General features: G+C 45.4%; 1 protein-coding gene across 7 annotated transcripts in view; it reads left to right on the top strand.

The window, feature by feature from the left end:
* The window catches only part of AP3B2 (adaptor related protein complex 3 subunit beta 2), a 76,488-nt gene extending 58,814 nt beyond the window's left edge, over window positions 1-17,674 (top strand). For 4 of the 7 annotated variants that reach the window (XM_079953180.1, XM_079953181.1, XM_079953176.1 and 1 more), the window contains 8 exons: window positions 308-383; window positions 2,152-2,258; window positions 4,697-4,928; window positions 6,139-6,223; window positions 8,311-8,408; window positions 9,118-9,141; window positions 14,496-14,634; window positions 17,080-17,674. In XM_079953180.1, coding sequence (XP_079809306.1) covers window positions 308-383; window positions 2,152-2,258; window positions 4,697-4,928; window positions 6,139-6,223; window positions 8,311-8,408; window positions 9,118-9,141; window positions 14,496-14,634; window positions 17,080-17,230 — 912 coding nt within the window. In that variant the 3' untranslated portion in view covers window positions 17,231-17,674. The remainder of the gene's footprint in view (window positions 1-307; window positions 384-2,151; window positions 2,259-4,696; window positions 4,929-6,138; window positions 6,224-8,310; window positions 8,409-9,117; window positions 9,142-14,495; window positions 14,635-17,079) is intronic. The other 3 variants (XM_079953182.1, XM_079953177.1, XM_079953179.1) reach the window with 1 other exon arrangement.
* The last annotated feature ends 1,511 nt before the right edge of the window (window positions 17,675-19,185 follow it).

Raw genomic sequence — 19,185 nt, 5'->3', positions numbered from 1 at the left:
CTTCACATGACCTTCTGGCTGTCTGCCAAACCTTAATTGACTCTGTGTGAGTAGCTGCACGTACACAGTTTCCCAACATCCCTTTTGTGCCTGGATGGTGCTGTTTTGGCTATATGAGGACTGGCACTCAAAGAATCAGAGTTGGCTATTAGTAGCATATAATATGTTGGCTTCAAGTGGCGAGTGACATGGATGAGTATGAAGAGTGCTGTGCCTGGCAGAATTGACTGGGTTTAGAACTGGCTGTGCCAATGCGGCAAACACAAAGTTAACACTTTCCTAATTTTTCCTCTGTCTTGTCTTTCAGCCTCCCAGCAGCAAGCTTGCTCCAAAAGCCCCCAAGAAAGGGGTAAAGGAGATTTCCTTGCTCGACCTGGATGACTGTAAGTGTTGCCCCCTTAACAGTTTCCCCCTTCCCAGGAAACACTGGGAATTGTAGCTCTGTGAGGGGCATAGTGGTCTCCTAAAAACTCTTAGCCCCCTTAAGAAATTACAGTTCTCAGGATTTTCTGGAGGAAGCCATGATTGTTAAAAGCATAATGATACTTCTTTCAACATACAGTGTGGATGAGGCCTAAAAGCTCACCTGATGCCACTGGTTTCAAGAATTAGCACTATTTTTGTTACTGAGTATTTAAAATACTGTATTTTAAATAGTATTTTAATCATTCATTTCATAGTTGTAAACCTCTTAGAAGCCATTTTGCCCTGTAAGTGGTATGTAAACAATGAAATATATGAACATTCATGGTCAGAATCACAGGGCATGTTTAGGAGCTTAACCCAGTGTTTCTCAAACTTGGGTCCCCAGCTCTCTTTGGACTACAACTTCCATCATCCCTGACCACTGGTCCTGCTAGGTAGGGATGATGGGAGTTGTAGTCCAAAAACAACTAGGTACCCAAGTTTGAGAAACACTGGGCTTAACCTATTCCCACCATACCATGGTCCCAGCAGAAATCGTCCCCTTCCCCTGACATTCCTTAGGGCAAATGCTGCAGTTGACCCCTTCCGCACTTGGGGAAATCATTTCCATTTTAATGGCGGATTCCAATCCTAAGATTACAGAAAATGCAGCCAAGGATCTTGCTTTAGTCAAAAACATATTTTTAGAAAACTATTTCTGCTTATTCGTGGGTTTTTTCATATTTTGCTTTTAAAAGGTACAACTTGTGTGCAGGTATATTTAGTCTTTTTCACTGCTGAGGCTCTCTTGATAAAGCTTATGCTGTGTTTGGTGCCCATGGCCTGTAGACCAAATAAGCTGAAACCTGGATTAACTATTTACACCAAAAAAATCCTACGTTAAATAGCTGGGAAGTGGAGAGGGTTGCATCAAGGACACAGTGTGGGCAACAGGCTAGACACACCTGCAGCTCTGATCCTGATTAGGGGGGTGGGTGGGGGAAAGTGTAATGATAACTATTTTTAGAAGAGAAAAAGCAGACAAATTAAATGCATGCATGCCTCCTCTAATTTGGGAAAGGGATGTGGTTCTCTGATGATAGAAGATCCCAGATTTAATCCTCAGCATCCCCAGGTAGGTTAAGGCTGGAAACATTCTTCTTGGAAATCTTTGGAGAGGGAGCTGAGCTAGATGGACCAATGATCCGACTTGCTATAAGGCAACAAGTTCCTGTGTTGTCCTGAGATGGGTCTGAATAATTGTTTTCAAAGAAGGTCACCTGCTATGAATTCACTCTGTGTCCTTTGTCACTGGGAGGAAGCCTGTCCTTGCAGAGATGCAGCAGGTGACGACTTCTTCTGAGGTCAAGTTATGCTTAGCAGGTCTGTCGGCAACTGGATCATTTAACAACTCCTGGTAGAGAGTGGCAACTGTTACACTGCAGCATATTGGAGCCTCATAGGGACCCATGCTTAAATTCATGTTCTGTGCCCTGGCCAAAGTTTTGGAATGACTGCTTTACAGGTTGCCATAGAGCAGGTGATCTGTCCATGGTGCTGGAAACTTTTTTTGTATACTGTGTGTGTGTGTGCGCGCGCGCACATTCACATCTGACTCTAGACACTTTTATTTTCCCCCCATAGAGCAGGTCTTGTTGACTTGCCATTCTCTCTTCCCAACCCAAATTGTGAAAGTCGGGATCTAGAAGTTTATTAAGCCTTGTTTCCTGCTTCTCTGCCCCCCAGTCACACCCCCTCCCCCACAGCCAGTTGCCTCCAGCCCTGCAGTTTCCACCAGCCTAGTGACCGACCTTGAGGGACTCACCCTGACTGACACTTCTCTAGCAGCTGCTGTAAGTGATCTCAGTTTATTTATCTCTCTCTCAATTTACCTGTGTACCTTTTTAGATCTTCTCTTTCCTCCAAGAAGCTCACAGAATGCCCGATTCTTTCTTCCATCTGTTTGACAACAACCCTGTGAGGTTGATTTGGCCTAGAGAGTGTGATTGGCTTAGGCTCTAGGGCATCCACTGAGCATCACAGTTCAGTGGGAATTTGAACATAGCACTAATATAATGCTACGTCCATGTTCCGGCAGCTCTCCCTCTCCTTCCCCGCTCCCAACAACCCTCTAAATATCTTCCAGGTGTCCTCCCAACCCTTTGGAGCAAATTTGGAGTGTGTGTAGAGTGAACATAAGGGGAGGAAAGTGAGGGACACTGTTGCGCAAGTGGAAATCCTTGCACTGATGGGATGAGTTAGTTGGATACTGCCCTATTCCACGATGGTTCTTTTTTGTTGATAGGACCTTAAACGAGATTTTTAGGGTGCAGGACCTTATAATTATGTGGCTGGGGAAAGCTAGAGGCCTGTGGTACGTTTCCTTAGCTGTCTTTGTCAGGGAAATAAGTCTCCCAGGTGTGCTGTCCAAGATCTGAAGTGGCTAGTATAAACTATATGGGAATTTTATAGCTCACTGATAAGAGTGCACATTTTGGTTGGAATGAAGTTATGTGGTTTTAGCAGAAATGTTATAAGGGTTTAAGAAAATATAGACTGTTAATTGGTGAAAGGAGGGAAAGTAAAGTTACATCATATTGAGATAAATTACAGAACAAAAATTGGAAAAGATGGAAAGGATTTGCTGAAATAGTTAACCGAATTGGAATACAAAAAAGGGAGGTGTGAGGAGGTCAAGGAAACAAGCAAATGAAAGATAAGTTATGGGGAGATTAGTTATGGTGTTTTTTTTTCTTCTTTTTTCCTTATTGTGATGTGTTGTTTTGTTTTTGTTTAATATGGTGTTTTTACTTTTGCTTTTTGTAACCCTTAAAATTTTTAATAAATATTATTTTTTAAAAAAAAAAGAGTGCACATTTTGTAAACAGAAGGTCCTGGGTTCAATATTTGGCATCTCCCAACTGGGCTAGGAAACCCTGGTGAGCCATTGCCAGTAGTGTAGATAAATGCTGAACTAGATAGACCAATGATATGGCTCAGTATACGGCAGCTCCTTGTGTTCCTGTGCAAGACACATGATTGGCCACGGCTGTGCTGTGCTCTGGCAGCTGCCACGCTGCCTTCCAGTGAGAACTGCACTGGACGTTCCCAGCTTTTGATTTCTAACTTTATACATTTTATTATACATTTATACCAAGAAGAAAGTAGCATTCAAACAAAAAAATAAAAACGGAATGTAGGAAAGGGAAATATGATGTTTTGACCATATAAACTAGAAATACCAATATATACTAAATGGCCAACTGTGATGCATACCGTATTTTTCGCCCTATAGGACGCACTTTTTCCCCTTCAAAAATGAAGGGGGAACCTGGGTGCGTCCTATGGGGCGAATGCAGGCTTTCGCTGAAGCTTGGAGAGCGAGAGGGGTCGGTGCGCACCGATCCCTCTCGCTCTCCAGGCTTCAGGAAGACATCCGCAGCCTAGGCAGCCCTGCGGGAGTTCCCACAGGGATGTCTAGGCCGCGGATAGCAGCCTGCTTCCTGGAGCGCGGGCGCCCTGAAAGCAGAGCGCCTGGCGCTTCGGGAACACATCCGCAGCCTAGGCAGCCCTGCGGGAGTTCCCCACAGGGCTCCCCACGCTGCGGATAGCAGCCAGCCGCCCGGCGGGCCTAGCACCCTGAAGCAGAGCGCCCCGTGCACCAGACAAACATCCGCAGCGTGGGGAGCCCTGCAGGAGTTCCCCGCAGGGCTCCCCACGCTGCGGATAGCAGCCTGCCACCCAGCGCGCCTAGCACTCTGAAGCAGAGTGCCCCTCGCGCTGGGCAGACATCGACCAGCCCCACAAGCTCGGGGGACAGCAGGAAGGCGCAGTGCCGCCATCCCACTGTTCCTCGACCTGGTTCGGTTTCCCCGACCTGCTTTTGGGGGGGAAATAAAGGGAAAAAAAAATTCCCTTTATTTCCCCCCCAAAAAACTAAGTGCGTCCTATGGGACGGAGCGTCCTATGGGACGAAAAATACGGTAAATTTCAAGAAAAGCTAATCAAATGCTTCTTGTATTTCTGTTAATTGTGCTTATGTTGATACGGTGCCACTTCAGATAAGGAGAGGGAGTGCAAATCGTTAACCCATTGTATGGAAGGCGACTTTTCCATCCAGATTAGAAGCTGTTAAAATACCTGTTTTTTTCCTAAGGGGATTTAGGAAGGCGCATCTGGTTCCTTCTTGGGCTTCCTCCTTCCATCCTGCCTCTCCTCGTTGCACTTTAGCCTGCCTGAATCTCCCCATTTCTTCCTTCCTTCCTTCCTTCCTCCCTCTCCTGCTTTGCAGATGATCAGTCCTGTGTTTGGCGCTGTGAAGACGTATGAGCTGCTGCATCGCATGACAGGAGAGGGGCTGTCTGTTGAGTATTACTTCAGCCGACAGCCTTTCACCCCTGATTCCCGCATGGTGGCTGTGCAGATCCAGATCTCCAATAACACCGCTGCTGAGGTGAAGAACATCCGTGTGAATGAGCCCAAGCTACTCTCAGGCATGCGTGTCCAGGAGTTCAAGGAGATCGGTAGGATCTATGTGAGCATGGGTACATGCATGCGCTTGGGACTCAGCAGGCAGCCATGCTTTTTGTTGGCTCCTTCTGGGGTAGTCAGTTGGGTTTAATAATGTTACCTACCCCCTAGCAAGCCTAGCTGATACTTATTTATATATTTTATTCCATTTATATCCTACCTATTCTCCAGGGAAGGGACGCGGGTGGCGCTGTGGCCTAAACCACAGAGCCTAGGACTTGCCGATCAGAAGATCGGTGGTTCGAATCAGTCCCTGTCAACCCAGCAGTTCAAAAGCACATCAAAGTGCAAGTAGATAAATAGGTACCGCTCTGGCGGGAAGGTAAACGGCGTTTCCATGCACTGCTCTGGTTTGCCAGAAGCGGCTTAGTCATGCTGGCCACATGACCCAGAAGCTGTACACACCGGCTCCCTCGGCCAATAAAGTGAGATGAGTACCGCAACCCCAGAGTCGGCCACAACTGGACCTAATGGTCAGGGGTCCCTTTACCTTTACCTTTATTCTCCAGGGATCTTGAGGTAGCTTATGTGTTTCTCATGGTTCTGTCTCTCATTTTTATCCTCACAACAGCCCTGTGAGGTGGGGGAGAGAAACAGAGAGAGAGAAACTGACGGGCCCAAAGTCACTCACTGAGCTTTGAGGCTGAATGGGGGTTTAAACTCTGGTCTCCCAGGTTCAACACTCTAACCACTACACCATGCACTAGTCTGAGTGTGTCTCTTGTGGTTAGAACCACTACTGTTTGGCTTGGGGGAAAGAATTGCAACAGCATAGGAGTTGGGCCATTTTCCTTTTATTCTAGCCTCTGGGCCATTTGGAACAGCAACATTGGCACTGTTTCTAAAGTTCAGGTGCGAGTGCCGTCGCACCAGAGGGAAATATCTGCAGACTTGTAGGAAACCAGAAGTTTTCAGAAGTGCAACCCTATCCCCCCAAACCCACTAGGGGGCTGATCCTCAAAAATCAGCCTAGTGATGACTCAGCGTGTACAGTAGCCATAGAAAGCATTGACTGACTTTTGGGTGGAAATGGGGTTTGGGATGGAGTGCCCAGACTTTTATCGCAGGTCCAACATGTATTGCTTAATGAAACTGGAGGGGTTGTTGAACCCACCCTAAGGTACTTTGGAGCCTCCTGGTGCAAGGTGCGAGATGGGGGCAACCCTAACAGCTCACTTGGGTCCTTTTCTCCTGGGCTTGCAGAGTCTTTGGCACCTGGTGAAACAGTCAGTGTTGCTATGGGCATAGACTTTTGTGACTCGACCCAGGCAGCCAGCTTCCAGCTCTGGTGAGTACCTCTTCTCCTTCAATTTGTGCAAAGTAATGGCTGTGTTCTCAGCAATGAGCAGACCAAAGAATCTCCACCATAACAGAATAGCAGGAGCTCTGCTCTGCTCTCAAGAGTACAATAACTCCATATCAGCAATATTTTGCCATTCTCTCCGCTAGCTTCATGTCTACCTTGTCCTTGCTACCTCACTGATAGGTCGATCCTTTCTGTGCTATAAGATGAATGTTGCTGCTACTAAATAATAATAATATTTATACTTCTACTTGTTTGTTTGTTTGCAGCAGGTGGGGGTGTATGAGAGAGCTCCCTGCAGGTCACCTTAGTCAATGGGCTGCATGTCATGAATTCTACTCGTATTGATCCAGAGCAGATTCCAACATATAGTTAGCAGAGTAAAAACTTAAACACATTGCAAGATTCCCAAAAAATAGATCAGAGGCAATTAATACTTCATCCAGCAGAGCTTTACTGCTACTGAAGGCAAATGAGCATCATGGTCACAAATCCAATACATTCAGGATTGGCACTGCCCATAAGGAATCCAGTTGCAGTAGACTAAACTTAAACTTGCAATAACTTACAATAAGATTAAAACCCTAATACTAAGCATACTATATACAGAATGCCACACAAGAAGGAAAGAGAGATAGAAAGTGAAACCCAGGCTCCTTCTGGCCCTACTTTTATATTCAGCATGACCTTGACAGAAAGAGATAACAGAACTAATTTAAGCCAGCTGTACTCAGCTTCTCTGAAGGAATAACCCAAACATCATGAACCTGCAGCTTGTCTCTGGGCAGAATAGAAACTTACGTTTCAGCTAGAAACTTCCAGCTTTCACCAGTTTCTTTCACACAGAGAAGCTTCCAGAACCCTCTTGAATTACTTCCAATAGGAAAGATTTATACACATCAGATCAATACTTTCCGTACCAAGAAATGCAAACTGACACTGTGATATGCTTTGGTTTTACTTTCTTGAATATATATATATATGTGTGTGTGTGTGTGTGTGTGTGCAGATTAGAAGGAGGCCTGCAAAAACAGATAACATATCTGTTATCTGCTTCTTATAGAGTGGGAGGGAGACTGACTCGTGCAAATACAAAGAGGCAATGAGTCCCACATTTAAGGAGCTGCCACCAAAAATGGATAGATGTGTGAGACCACAGACACAACATTTTGGTTTAAGTTAGAGATTGCTGTGCAGAGCAATAAAAGAGCAATTTGAAGTTTAAAAAAGGATAAACAGGGGAACAAAATACAAGTGTTTGAAAGTAAGATTTTAAAACGATCTCAGGAAGATAGAGGAAGACAATTCAAGGACGGAAGACGGGGAACATGGCCATATCAGTGGAAATTGGTGGCTGCTGAGACTGGAGTGGGTTGCACCCAACAAAGTCCAACTCAGAGTAGACCCATTTGAATTAATGGGCCGAGTTTAGATGTGTCCATTACTTTAAATGGGTCTACTCTGAATAGGTCTAATACTGGATACAAACCAATGACAGACAGAGCCAGTTAATTCTAAGTTTTGCTTTCCTTCCTCTTCCTCTTCCCTGCCCATGGTCTATAAGGGCAACAGGAAGGAGCTGACAGGCAGTGGCCACCTGTTGGACTGGTTGCAAGTAAAAAGGAAGGTAGATGGGGGAATGGTTGAGGTTAGTGGGCCAGTGCCCCATTTGCCCTAAAGGCCATCATGAGTAGGAAAGGTAAGATAACTAGCCGAGGGTACAATAGCTGCAGGATAGATTACAGTGGTACCTTGGGTTAAGTACTTAATTTGTTCCGGAGGCCTGTTTTTAACCTGAAGCTGTTCTTAACCTGAAGCACCACTTTAGCTAATGGGGCCTCCTGCTGCTGCCACGCCGCCGGAGCAAGATTTCTGTTCTTATTCTGAAGCAAAGTTCTTAACGTGAAGCACTATTTCTGGGTTAGTGGAGTCTGTAACCTGAAGTGTATGTAACCTGAAGTGTATGTAACCCGAGGTACCACTGTATAGTGTCCTGTTCTTGGTGAATTCTTGGTGAAGCCAAGCTTCTCCTTTGTGTTAGCTCACCTTGCACGGTCTCTTTCTGTTTCCAGCACACACACACGCCAGTTCTATGTGTCCATCCAGCCCCCAGTGGGGGAGCTCATGGCTCCTGTCTTCATGAGCGAGAATGAATTCAAAAAGGAGCAAGGTAAGTGTTATTTCTCCCCCCCCCCAAACCAGCTGTAAAAGGAAGCAGGGCAGATTCTCAACAGCAAGCTCCAAACCTATAGCTTGGCAATGAAGACAGGATTGCACAGCCCTCTTCTCTGTTCGCCCACTCTGCCCCGGAAGAGAAGCGAGATCATACTAGACAGGGGAGAATTGCCCTTGGCCATTCGGGCTTCCCTCCCCTCCCCTCAGCCCCCCCCCCACTGCCTCGCCCTAGTATAGGCATCTGTGGGGTGCTTTCTCCCTACAAAAAGGCAACCAGACTCAAAATCGTCATGGCTGTTTTCCTGCTGCATCAAGGATGCGATCTTATTCACATGTTCCTGGGAGTAAGCCCCACTGGGCATAGTGGGCCTTAATTCCAAGTAAACATATATAGGATTGTACTGCATTTTGCATGCAGACCATGCTTCTCTTTTTGTGGGTTTGAGAGTTTCCCTACTCCTGTGATTTCCAATGGTTTTTTGCTCCGGGTGTAACTGGCCAGCGAGAGAGAAATGGGAGAGAGACCCACATGGGGAGGGCATTCTTGGTGCCGCCCCCATTCAAGAGCTGCCATCACCCTCTCGGGCTGGCCGTGGCTATGGGGGGAGCACTTTTGGTTGGGGGCCATGTTGGCAGCTGACGCTAATCATGTGTTTTGTTCTCCTCCGCTGCCTTGTGCATTCTTGCTTCTTCTTTTTCTTTAGAGCAACTGTTAAGGATGGGTGTGGGTAAGTCCCAGCACAGGTAGCTACTTTCTGTGGATGCTGCAGCTGCTGTCTGCTCCTTGTAGCCGTAGTGCTAGCGCTGCTTCCACTGGGTAGTTTCTCTCCTTTTCTAGCCGTAGTAATAGCACTGCTTCTACCCTGGGGACTCTTCCCAACCCACTAGCTGCAGAGCCTTTAATTAGCACTGCTTTCACCACAGACACACACACATCCTTCTCCTAACCTTAGCCTGGTGCAACTTGCACTGTAGACACACCCTATTTCTCCTGCAACTTTCCCGATCCCTTGCCCCTTTTCCCCATGCCCCCACCTACCAAACTCTGTTAATAGGTCGCAAACAGGGTAATAGAGGTCAGGAAGATGTAACCTTTCTAGCTTGCTAGTGCAATAAAGCCGTGTTCCCCAACCTTGGGCCTCCAGCTGTTTTTGGACTACAACTCCCATCATCCTTGACCACTGGTCTGGCTAGCGAGGGATGATGGGAGTTGTAGTCCAAAAACAGCTGGAGGCCCAAGGTTGGGGAACACTGCAATAAAGGATTTCCCGGCAGGCTGTTTGTCACCCCGGCAAGTAAGAATTGTCTCCATTTAACTAGTACAGTGGACGCTCGGGTTGCGGACGTGATCCGTGCGGGATACACGTTTGCAACCCAGAGCTGCGCGCGCGGGAGTTGCAGTTTAGTACTTCTGTGCATGCGCGACTGCTGAAACCCAGAAGTAACTCGTTCCGGTACTTGCGGGTTTCGGCGGTCCATAACCCGAAAAAACGCAACCTGAAGCATAACCCGAGTTACGACTGTATAGAAAACATGTTTGAAGGAAGTACTTGTTGGGTCTCCCCACCCCAGCCTAGTACAGATGTCAATACACATGGGGAAACATTTAGGAAAGACTTCACTAACCTAGTGCCCTCTAGAGGTTGTTGGACTATAACTCCCATCAGCCCCCTGGGGTTGATGGGAGTTGTAGTCCAATAACCTCTAGAAGACACCAGGTTGATGAAGGCTGATTTAGGAGGCTAGCAACTCTTTCTCGGTAGTGGTGCCCGCCCTGTGGAACACCCTCCCATCAGATGCCAAACAAATAAACAATTATCTGACTTCTAGAAGACATCTGAAGGCAACCCTGTTTAGGGATGTTTTTAATGTTTGATGTTTGATCATGTTTTTAATATTCTGTTGGGAGCCGCCCAGAGTGGCTGGGGATACCCAGCCAGATGGGCGGGATATAAATTATTATTATTATTATTATTTCAAAAACTTTATTTTCAACTTTGCAAGGATTATAAGAATTTCTACACCATATCAAATTTTAAGCTACTGCCCAGATGTTGGGTGTCAGCTGTACATTGACACTACACACAGCAATAGGGCAGTAAAGTTAGCAGTTATTAATTAATATTGATTAGCTAATTTTTTTAAAAGTTCTTATGGTTCGGTGTAACCTATGAAGGCGTGCCAGACACTGGAGTGCGTGGCTATTTTTAAGCTTTACTTACTGAGCTCCACCGGAGTTTGAGATAGACTCTGACAGAAGATGGATGACGTATTGGCCCAGGGCTAAGTTTCCAAGTATTGACCCAAAAGCAAGGGGTGTTATTGGGTCTTTAATAACTTTGTTGAGAGGACCCAAAGGATCTGGCTCTTGATCCAAGTTGGGCAGAAGTAAGGTGAATTCCAGTGCAGCAGACAAGGATAAAGGGGGCTAAAGCTGGAGTCTCCCATCACCCTTGACCACTAGCCATGCTGGCTAGAGCTGAATAGAGTTGGACTTACGGGCCACAGATTCTTGGCCTTGGGCTAGAGGAGGATGCATCATCAAAACTGGACAGGGGCCAAGATCCAAAAGCACAGGCACTCCCACACAGTTGTCCTTGCATCAGAGGCATGTTGTTCTGATTCAGGAGCAAGCGCAGAGGCTAAGAATATATAGGCCCTGGCAGAAAGGAATTGGCTCTTGGGCATCAGCTGACAGAACACACAGGCAAGCTGTTCTGCAACCGAGGGAGCATCCTCAGAACTCAGTTTGCTAGGCTCTCAATGAAAGGTTTTGGCATTGAAGCTTTGGTAAGGACACCAATGCCCGCAAGCGTCTTTACCTTCTGATGGGCCACTAGGTTTTCTGCCTCTGCAGTAGAGTTGCATGTACTTTTGCATGCTGCTCCCCAGCTGTGAGAGAGACCAGCAGAGGGGTGGACCTGCTCCTGAGCCCTTTCTGTACCTTCCCCTCCGTCTTCCCTTCTCCTTTTACCTTGGCAGAGCACCTGGCATCCCGTCAGCTGACGAAACTCCCTGCATGGTCCAGCAAGGCAGCCTTTTTGGCATGTTAATGCCCGGCACCCAGGCACCACTGCCTCTAATAACACTCCAAGCTGCACACCACTTTCTGCAAGCAGGGGGGCTTTCTGGGACAATTAACCCAAAGCCTACTAGTTTGGAATGGCTGTTCGTAAGAACACTAGAAATATAATCCTCTAGGGTGGGGTGTGTGTGCTAAAATGCTTTTGCTTTATGAGGGTCCCTTCCTGAATATTATAAAACACACACGAAAATACACCTATACCCTCCCTTGGACACATAGTACACTTCCATTTGGGAACTCTTGGCTTATATAGGTATTACAACATATATCGATCTTATGTCTTCTTTTCAGATAGCCCCCATCAGTACCTCTTGTTCAGCTAAGATACAATGGGGACTCATCCTGGATAGAACGGGGTAGGGTGTGTCAAACTAGAATTGCCCTGAACTCTGGATCTTGTCAGGATGTGCCCCTTGCAGCTCTCTCTGCAGCAATCAGAAGCTCTTAGGTCTGTCCCACAAGCCTATAAGATGTGTTGGCAAATAAATAAAATAAATAGGAATTGCTATCCACAGTGGAGTGTAACCACACAATTGTATTGCAAAACCCAAGGTCGGTTTTATATTCATCAGAATCAACTTGCGAATCTTTTCCCGACAAGTATCATGTAGGGCTGCAGGTGTTGCATTACATATTTGAATGTTCAGGCATATTTAAAACCAAAACAAAACAAAAAACCCACCCTGCCTGTAGAAAATTAGCAGGACACGGAGAACAATTTAGCCTAGCTTTCCGCTTGACATTCTCTCTTTTTTTTTCCTATGGAAACTTTTGATTATGCAACATCCTCCTCCCACATTTGCAGAATGAAGTGATTCAGTCCATGAAGTCTTTCCACTTGGCTCTGCCTTGGAAGCCTGCATTCAAATCCTAGATTTAGGGTTTTGAATGCAGATCTGGTTCTAACCGTGGTCAGTGAACCATCTGTAGTGTAGACAACAATAATCCTAATCCAATAAGAAGTAAGGGGTTGAATATGGACAGGTTTAGGCAAAATATTCAGGATCAGGGCCATCCTTATTAAGCAAGTGCAGATAGCTACGTACACTGCGAAGGTACAACAAATAGTGCTGCCACTGTTCATGAAGGCCTCTAACACTGCTGCCCCTTCACATTATTATTTTAATAGATACTCTGCATGCATCCAAAATGGCAATTGTATGTAAACATTTATTCACTGCAAATATTTTATATGCTGCTTTTCTGTTTAAATATGCTCCCAAAGTAGCTCCACACACCCCACCGAAAAAGCTAAAGCTTGAAAACTAATTTTGCTTTAGTTTTATAATAATATGCTAATATACTCAGGGAGACACAGCATCATTTGGGGGCCCTACCTCCCCACAGCAGCAGCAAACTTGGAACCAGTTTATAAGGTCACCCACTGGTTGTATCCACTATCAGATGGTAACCTTTGGGGCTGAGATTTATCTGTTTATTTATAAGAAGTTTCTAGCCTTCCCTTCACCATATGATCCCGGTGTGGATTGTGAAACAATAAAATGGTAAAGCAGCATTATGATAAAGCCAATTTAACGCAGCTTCTAAATTATTGTTATTGTTGTTAATTAAATTTGTGTACCACCCTATACCCGCAGGTCTCAGGGCAGTTCACAAAAGCCAGATACAAATAGAGCATAGTCCTATAGTACTCAGGGTTCCGGGTCTCGGGTCTTCTCACTTGCAGCAGGAAAAAAAATCCATTACCCCCTGGTCAAGGTTTCCCAAACTTGGGTCTCCAGGTGTTTTTGGACTACAGTTCCCATCATCCCTGACCACTGGTCCTGCTAACTAAGGATTATGGCAGTTGTAGTCCAAAAACAGCTGCAGGGCCAAGTTTGGGAAACCATGCGCTAAGGCAGTGTTGGCCGAACTTGGCCCTTCAACTCTTTTGGGACTACAGTTCCCATCATCCCTGATCACTGGTCCTGTTAGCTAGGGTGATGGGAGTTGTAGTCCAAAAACACCTGGAGACTCAAGTTTGGCCAACACTGCCCTAAGGGAACAGATGAGTTTTCGCCAAGCACCAAAACACCAAAAGTGTCAGCACCAATTGTGCCTCTAGCCCAGGGACAAAGAACCTATGGCCCTCTGCACAGCGCTTTGCACGTGGCAACAATCAGCCGCTCATCCACATGGGCAAACACAGGATACCTGTTATCATTGTGATATCAGGGGCTTGACAAGTGGGTCACTCCACCCACCTGTCGGACTCGCACTGCAAGGGGTAGGGGAGATAAAAATCTGGCCCACTGGTCAGATCCAGCTCCCCACCCCTACTCTAGGCAGAGGGCAATCCATTGGCAGAGCACCAACATAGAGAAGACCCCTACCTCAAAGGTTGACCATGTGGTGCCTCCAGGTGTTCTTGGATTCCCAACTCCCATCACCCTCAGCCAGCACAGCCAGTGGCCAGGGCTGATGGGAGTTGTAGTCCAACAACATCTGGAGGACGCCATGTTGGCTTCCCCTACCCTATTCCATATCTCCATATAATGCCCTTCTCTTGGTGGTGGAAAGACAAGAAGGGCATCTCCTCTAGACCTAAGAACATGGGCAGGCTGCAACAGGAAAATGTGTACCGTTCAGAAATTTGCATTAGCTATTGAGATTGCATTAGTCACTGTGGGCTGATGCCTTTTTCCTTAGAGGTACAGGCACGGTATCCTATAGGGTGGAGTTGACCAGAAAAAAAATTGAATAGTTGCAGACATTTGACCTGCAGATCTCAAGGATAGAAGCAGACATGAGGTGGCGAAATTCAAATCCTTCAGTTGACAGTATCAAATGTTTTTAGGGAATGGGAATTCCAGAGTTGCATATGCAACCTGAAGTGGGAGCTGACGGGAAGCTACGCATAGCATAAATCTCCCATTCTAGATTGGTTTGTATCCTAAACAGCCAGGGAAACCTGGACCTTTTCCTCCCAAGTCATACACTGTCTCCACCCAGGTGTCTACTGTTCTTTTTCCCCCTTTTCTACCTTCTGTCCTCCAGGGAAGCTAACAGGGATGAGTGAAATCACAGAGAAGTTGACTCTACCTGACAAATGCCAGAGTGACCACATGATTGTGCAACAGGTGACATCTGCAGCCAACGTTAGCCGTGTGCCTTGTGGCTCAGACAAGGAGTATCGGTGAGAAGATGGCTGCCATATGCCAAGATCAATGTTGTCTCTGCTTCTTCTAAATAGTGAGGATTGTGACCTGCCAGAGGTTGCTGGACTACAACTCCCATCATCCCTCACCATTGGCCATGATGGCTGGGGCTGATAGGAATTGTCCAACAACACATGGTGGGCCTCCAGTTTTCCATCCCTGTCCTAACCTCATATTCTTGGGTCACTTCTAATCCCCATCTGGATGTCTGACAACTTCTATTACTGGTTCTGTTCTCAAATACTTGCCCTTGATGCCCACAAATTTGCAGCTGTAGTTCCAGACTTTGATGGAACAAAGGAAATGTTGAAGCTACACAAAGCCAGGATACCACACATTACAGCTAGGGCAATTAAATTACTGTCTACCTAGTGTTGCGCAAATCTCCCCGAATAGTAACATTTCAGAGCCTCACAGGTCTGCAACATCAGCATTCATTTTTTTCTGAATTCTGGATCTAGCAGCCTTTAGTGTAAGAATATCTAGGGCGCTTAAAGTCTAGACAGCTGGTTGCCCTTGAGAAAGGATGTGGATTGATCTTCACTTCTTAAAAACACCACCCTCTCTTTAGTCTTTTAGCATTTCGTACCTCTCTAGGGACTGTAATCTCTATTGTCCTAGCATTTTCTGTATAGACAAAAATCTAGACTCATTGCTCAGGTTTCAAACCGCTTTTATGTGCTATTCTTTTGGTCTTTGGAAACCAAAGACCAAACTACAGAAAGGCTTGGCAGATCTTATGATGTCTTCTTTTAGGCAAATGTTCTTTAGGTATAAACAGCCCAATAAAAATGAAAACATGCTGAGGATGTAAGGGAGGGATTATTATTAATAATACTGTAATTTCATTTCTATATGGCTTTATATTTTAAAGAAAAAAAATCTCAAAGCAGTTTAAAGGTAAAGGTAAAGGACCCCTGACAGTTAAGTCCAGTCGCAGATGACTCTGGGGTTGCGGCGCTTATCTCGCTTTACTGGCCGAGGGAGCCGGCGTTTGTCCACATACAGTTTTTCCTGGTCATGTGGCCAGCATGACTAAGCCACTGGCGAAACGGAAAGGCCGTTTAGCTTCCTGCCGGAGCAGTACCTATTTATCTACTTGCACTTTTTGGCGTGCTTTCGAACTGCTAGGTTGGCAGGAGCTGGGACTGAACAACGGGAGCTCACCTCGTCACGGGGATTCGAACCGCCGATCTTCCGATCAGCAAGCCCAAGAGGCTCAGTGGTTTAGACCACAGTGCCACCCATTTAATGTGCAACACATTAAAACATCAAATAAAAAATGCAGAATAAAACATTACTGAAGAAAACCAAATATAAAGCATACATTCAAAGCAACATAATTAACAGGAAACTAAAATATTAACTTAAAGATTTCAAAATAGTACATTACAAAGAAAGTCAGCTACAGAATACACATTTAACACAGCAGAGTTAAGTGGGGGCGGGAATGAAAACATTGCTAAAGCAAGTTAAATATAAAATGCACATTTAAAGGTAAAGGGACCCCTGACGATTAGGTCCAGTCGCGGACGACTCTGGGGTTGTGGCACTCATCTCGCTTTATTGGCCGAGGGAGCCGGCGTACAGCTTCCGGGTCATGTGGCCAGCATGACTAAGCCGCTTCTGGGGAACCAGAGCGTCGCGCGGAAACGCCGTTTACCTTCCCGCTGGAGTGGTACCTATTTAACTACTTGCACTTTGACGTGCTTTTGAACTGCTAGGTTGGCAGGAGCAGGGACCGAGCAATGGGAGTTCACCCCGTCACGGGGATTCGAACCGTCGACCTTCTGATCGGCAAGTCCTAGGCTCTGTGGTTTAACCCACAGCACCACAACAGCACAATTAACAAAAGAATATAGCTGCTGCCAATCCTGCCAATGGTGGTTCAGGGTGGGTGGCACCTATGGAAGCTCAGGCTCAGCAACCTACATCTGCACTGAAAGGCAGCTGAGATGGTCTGTGACCACTTCAGCAGCCTCAGGTTTTTTTGTAGCTGGAATCAATCAGGGCACCTCCTTCCCAGGTCAGGTGGAGGAAGGCCTGCAAGGCAGGGAGCAGGTCTTCCAGGACTCACAGTGGGGAATTGAACTTGCCTTCCCCAACCTGGTACCCTGCAGTTTATGAACTACTACTCCCACCCCATGCTGGCTGGGGCAGATGGGAGTTGCAGTCCAGAGCATCTACATGGCACTAGGCTGGGGAAATTGCACTAACTCAGGGTTTCCCAAACTTGTAGCTATCTTTAGACTACAGCTCCCATCATGCATGGCTAGCAGCACCAGTGTTCAGGGGTGATGGGAATTGTAGTCCAAAAACAGCTAGAGACCCAAGTTTGAGAAACACTGCTCAGACTACTGCACCATACTAAACCTTGTGACGTGCAGTCACCTTCTTGTTGGGGTTGTGTTCCCTCTGAACAGGTTTGCCGCCAAGACGGTTAGCAGTGGAAGTCTCATCCTCATCATGCTGGAGAAGAAGGCGGGCAGCGTGGCACAGCTCACTATCAATAGCGAGAAGATGTTGATTAGCACCATGCTAGTAAAGGACATTATCCACTCCTTGACGCAGTGACCAGAATGCTTCCTTCTCTCGTCATCACACCCACTTCAGTCATCCAGCTGTCCTTCCTTCCTGGGCTCAGCCATCTGTCTCCCTCCACCCAGCTTGTTGTGTCTCCCTGTCCCTATGTAAAATACAGGTCAAAGCTGAGATCAGGCAATGGGAAACAATCCACGGTAGAAAATAAGGTGCAGCCTCTGATGTGGATAAGAGACATTATTAGCTCAGCAACAAATTAGGGAAGCCTTTTGTAACCTGGTGCGTACTAGAGTTTTTGGAGTACAACTGGAGGGCGCCAGGTTACAAAAGGCTGAAACGGGTTATTGGGATGCTGAAGATGCCCTGTGACTCTGCCATCCTTGTTGTGCAGTGAGTCTCCTCCCTGTTTTTCTGTTCTATGGCTCTATTTATTATGGGCAGAGATCGTTCAATAAAAATTCTTCCTGGAATTGCAAATTCTGTTTCCTGGCTCGTCTGTATGGTGGCAAAAGTGAAACCTGAGACATCTCCTTTTGTTGCTCTTTCCCCATTACAACCTCCTCCAATGTAGAGCAGAAGGGCAAGAAACCACATATATATGAGGACTGAGATTTCTGTTGATCTAACAACTGCCATAGTATTTTTAAAACACAATTGGTGCACATATAATATTGGTACATATGCAGACATATCTATCCTGAATCATCATGTTGCTATTCCATTATTCAAATACCCAAAACGATGAGGGTTTTTAAAAATTTAACTTATTTCCAAAAATGAAATAATAATTAGTTCCCATTTCTACTCTTACTATTTCTTTATGACAATGGACAACTTGAACTTGAGCTGCAACTCAGTTGGGGTTCCTCCAGTTGACCTTATTTATTCAGCACAGAGATGTAACATTTCTGGATATTTTGAAGCCATGTAGGATTTTTTTTTATTTTAATTGGGGGCGGGGAGAATGAACACTTGGGGGGGGGGATTTTTTAAAAAAAACAACAACAACAAAACACTTTTTATGTATCAAAGATCACTGTTACTTTAGGAACAAAAAGTGCATTACATATAAATTTACCATAGAATTATCCTGTCTGATATATTAAAAGTATAATTTATTCAGGCAATAATGACAAACTGAATTTATTTTTTTTACATTTTTGTTAGCTCCATTTATAAGGAAACTAGAATATTTTTTGGTTTTCCCAGTTCATGAGGAGCAGGCAAAATTTTTTTTAAAGGAACCATCAACATTATAGTTTAAAAAATTATATTCTGAAAATTATTGTGTCTCCTCCAGTTATCCACAGCATCAGTCAGATATAAAGCACTCATTTCTATAACAAGAACTGAGGAAAAGAGGGGAGGGGGAACAAAACTCATGAATGTTACATGAAATTTAATCAGTCCCTCTTTCTAAGCCAGTAGTTATCAAACTTTTTTCTCTGGGCCAGACTTTCAGAATAAAAACTTGCTCGCAAAACACCAATTTTTTTATTTATAGAAAATATATTGGAAAACAAAAATAACAACTAGCAGTATTTGATTTATAACATAGAATGCAACTACTTTATAATACGACCATGGGACATCCAGAAGATATAAAACAATGCAGCTACATAAGAACATGAATCATTCTCAGAATATAATACTGATTGGCTTTGACTCTTCCTGCCATACTTGCTGTCGTCTCCTGCCACACCCTTTTGGGAACCACTGTTCTAAGCTATCACTATGAGCGTCTGTTTCCCATATTTCTCATAATATATACCATGGACTTCTATAAACTGCAGGTTTGCCCATATTGAAACAAGCTCTTTCACGTGACAATTTATTTTTTGAACTGGTGTGTTTCCAAACATAGGCCAGTTTCTTTCACGTGCTTCAGAAGTTGGAGGAAGAAGCAAGGGGAGTTGGAGGTTGTGTTGTGCAAAAACGTTGGCCACCATGTTGCAGGAGGGATATGCTTGGCATAATCCCTGAATTCC

The sequence above is a fragment of the Podarcis cretensis genome, assembly GCF_951804945.1.
Source record: "Podarcis cretensis genome assembly, chromosome: 14".
In the NCBI taxonomy this organism is placed as follows: Eukaryota; Metazoa; Chordata; class Lepidosauria; order Squamata; family Lacertidae; genus Podarcis; species Podarcis cretensis.
The sequence above is the reverse complement of the archived record's forward strand: the minus strand, read 5'-3'. Positions and strand labels throughout refer to the sequence as shown.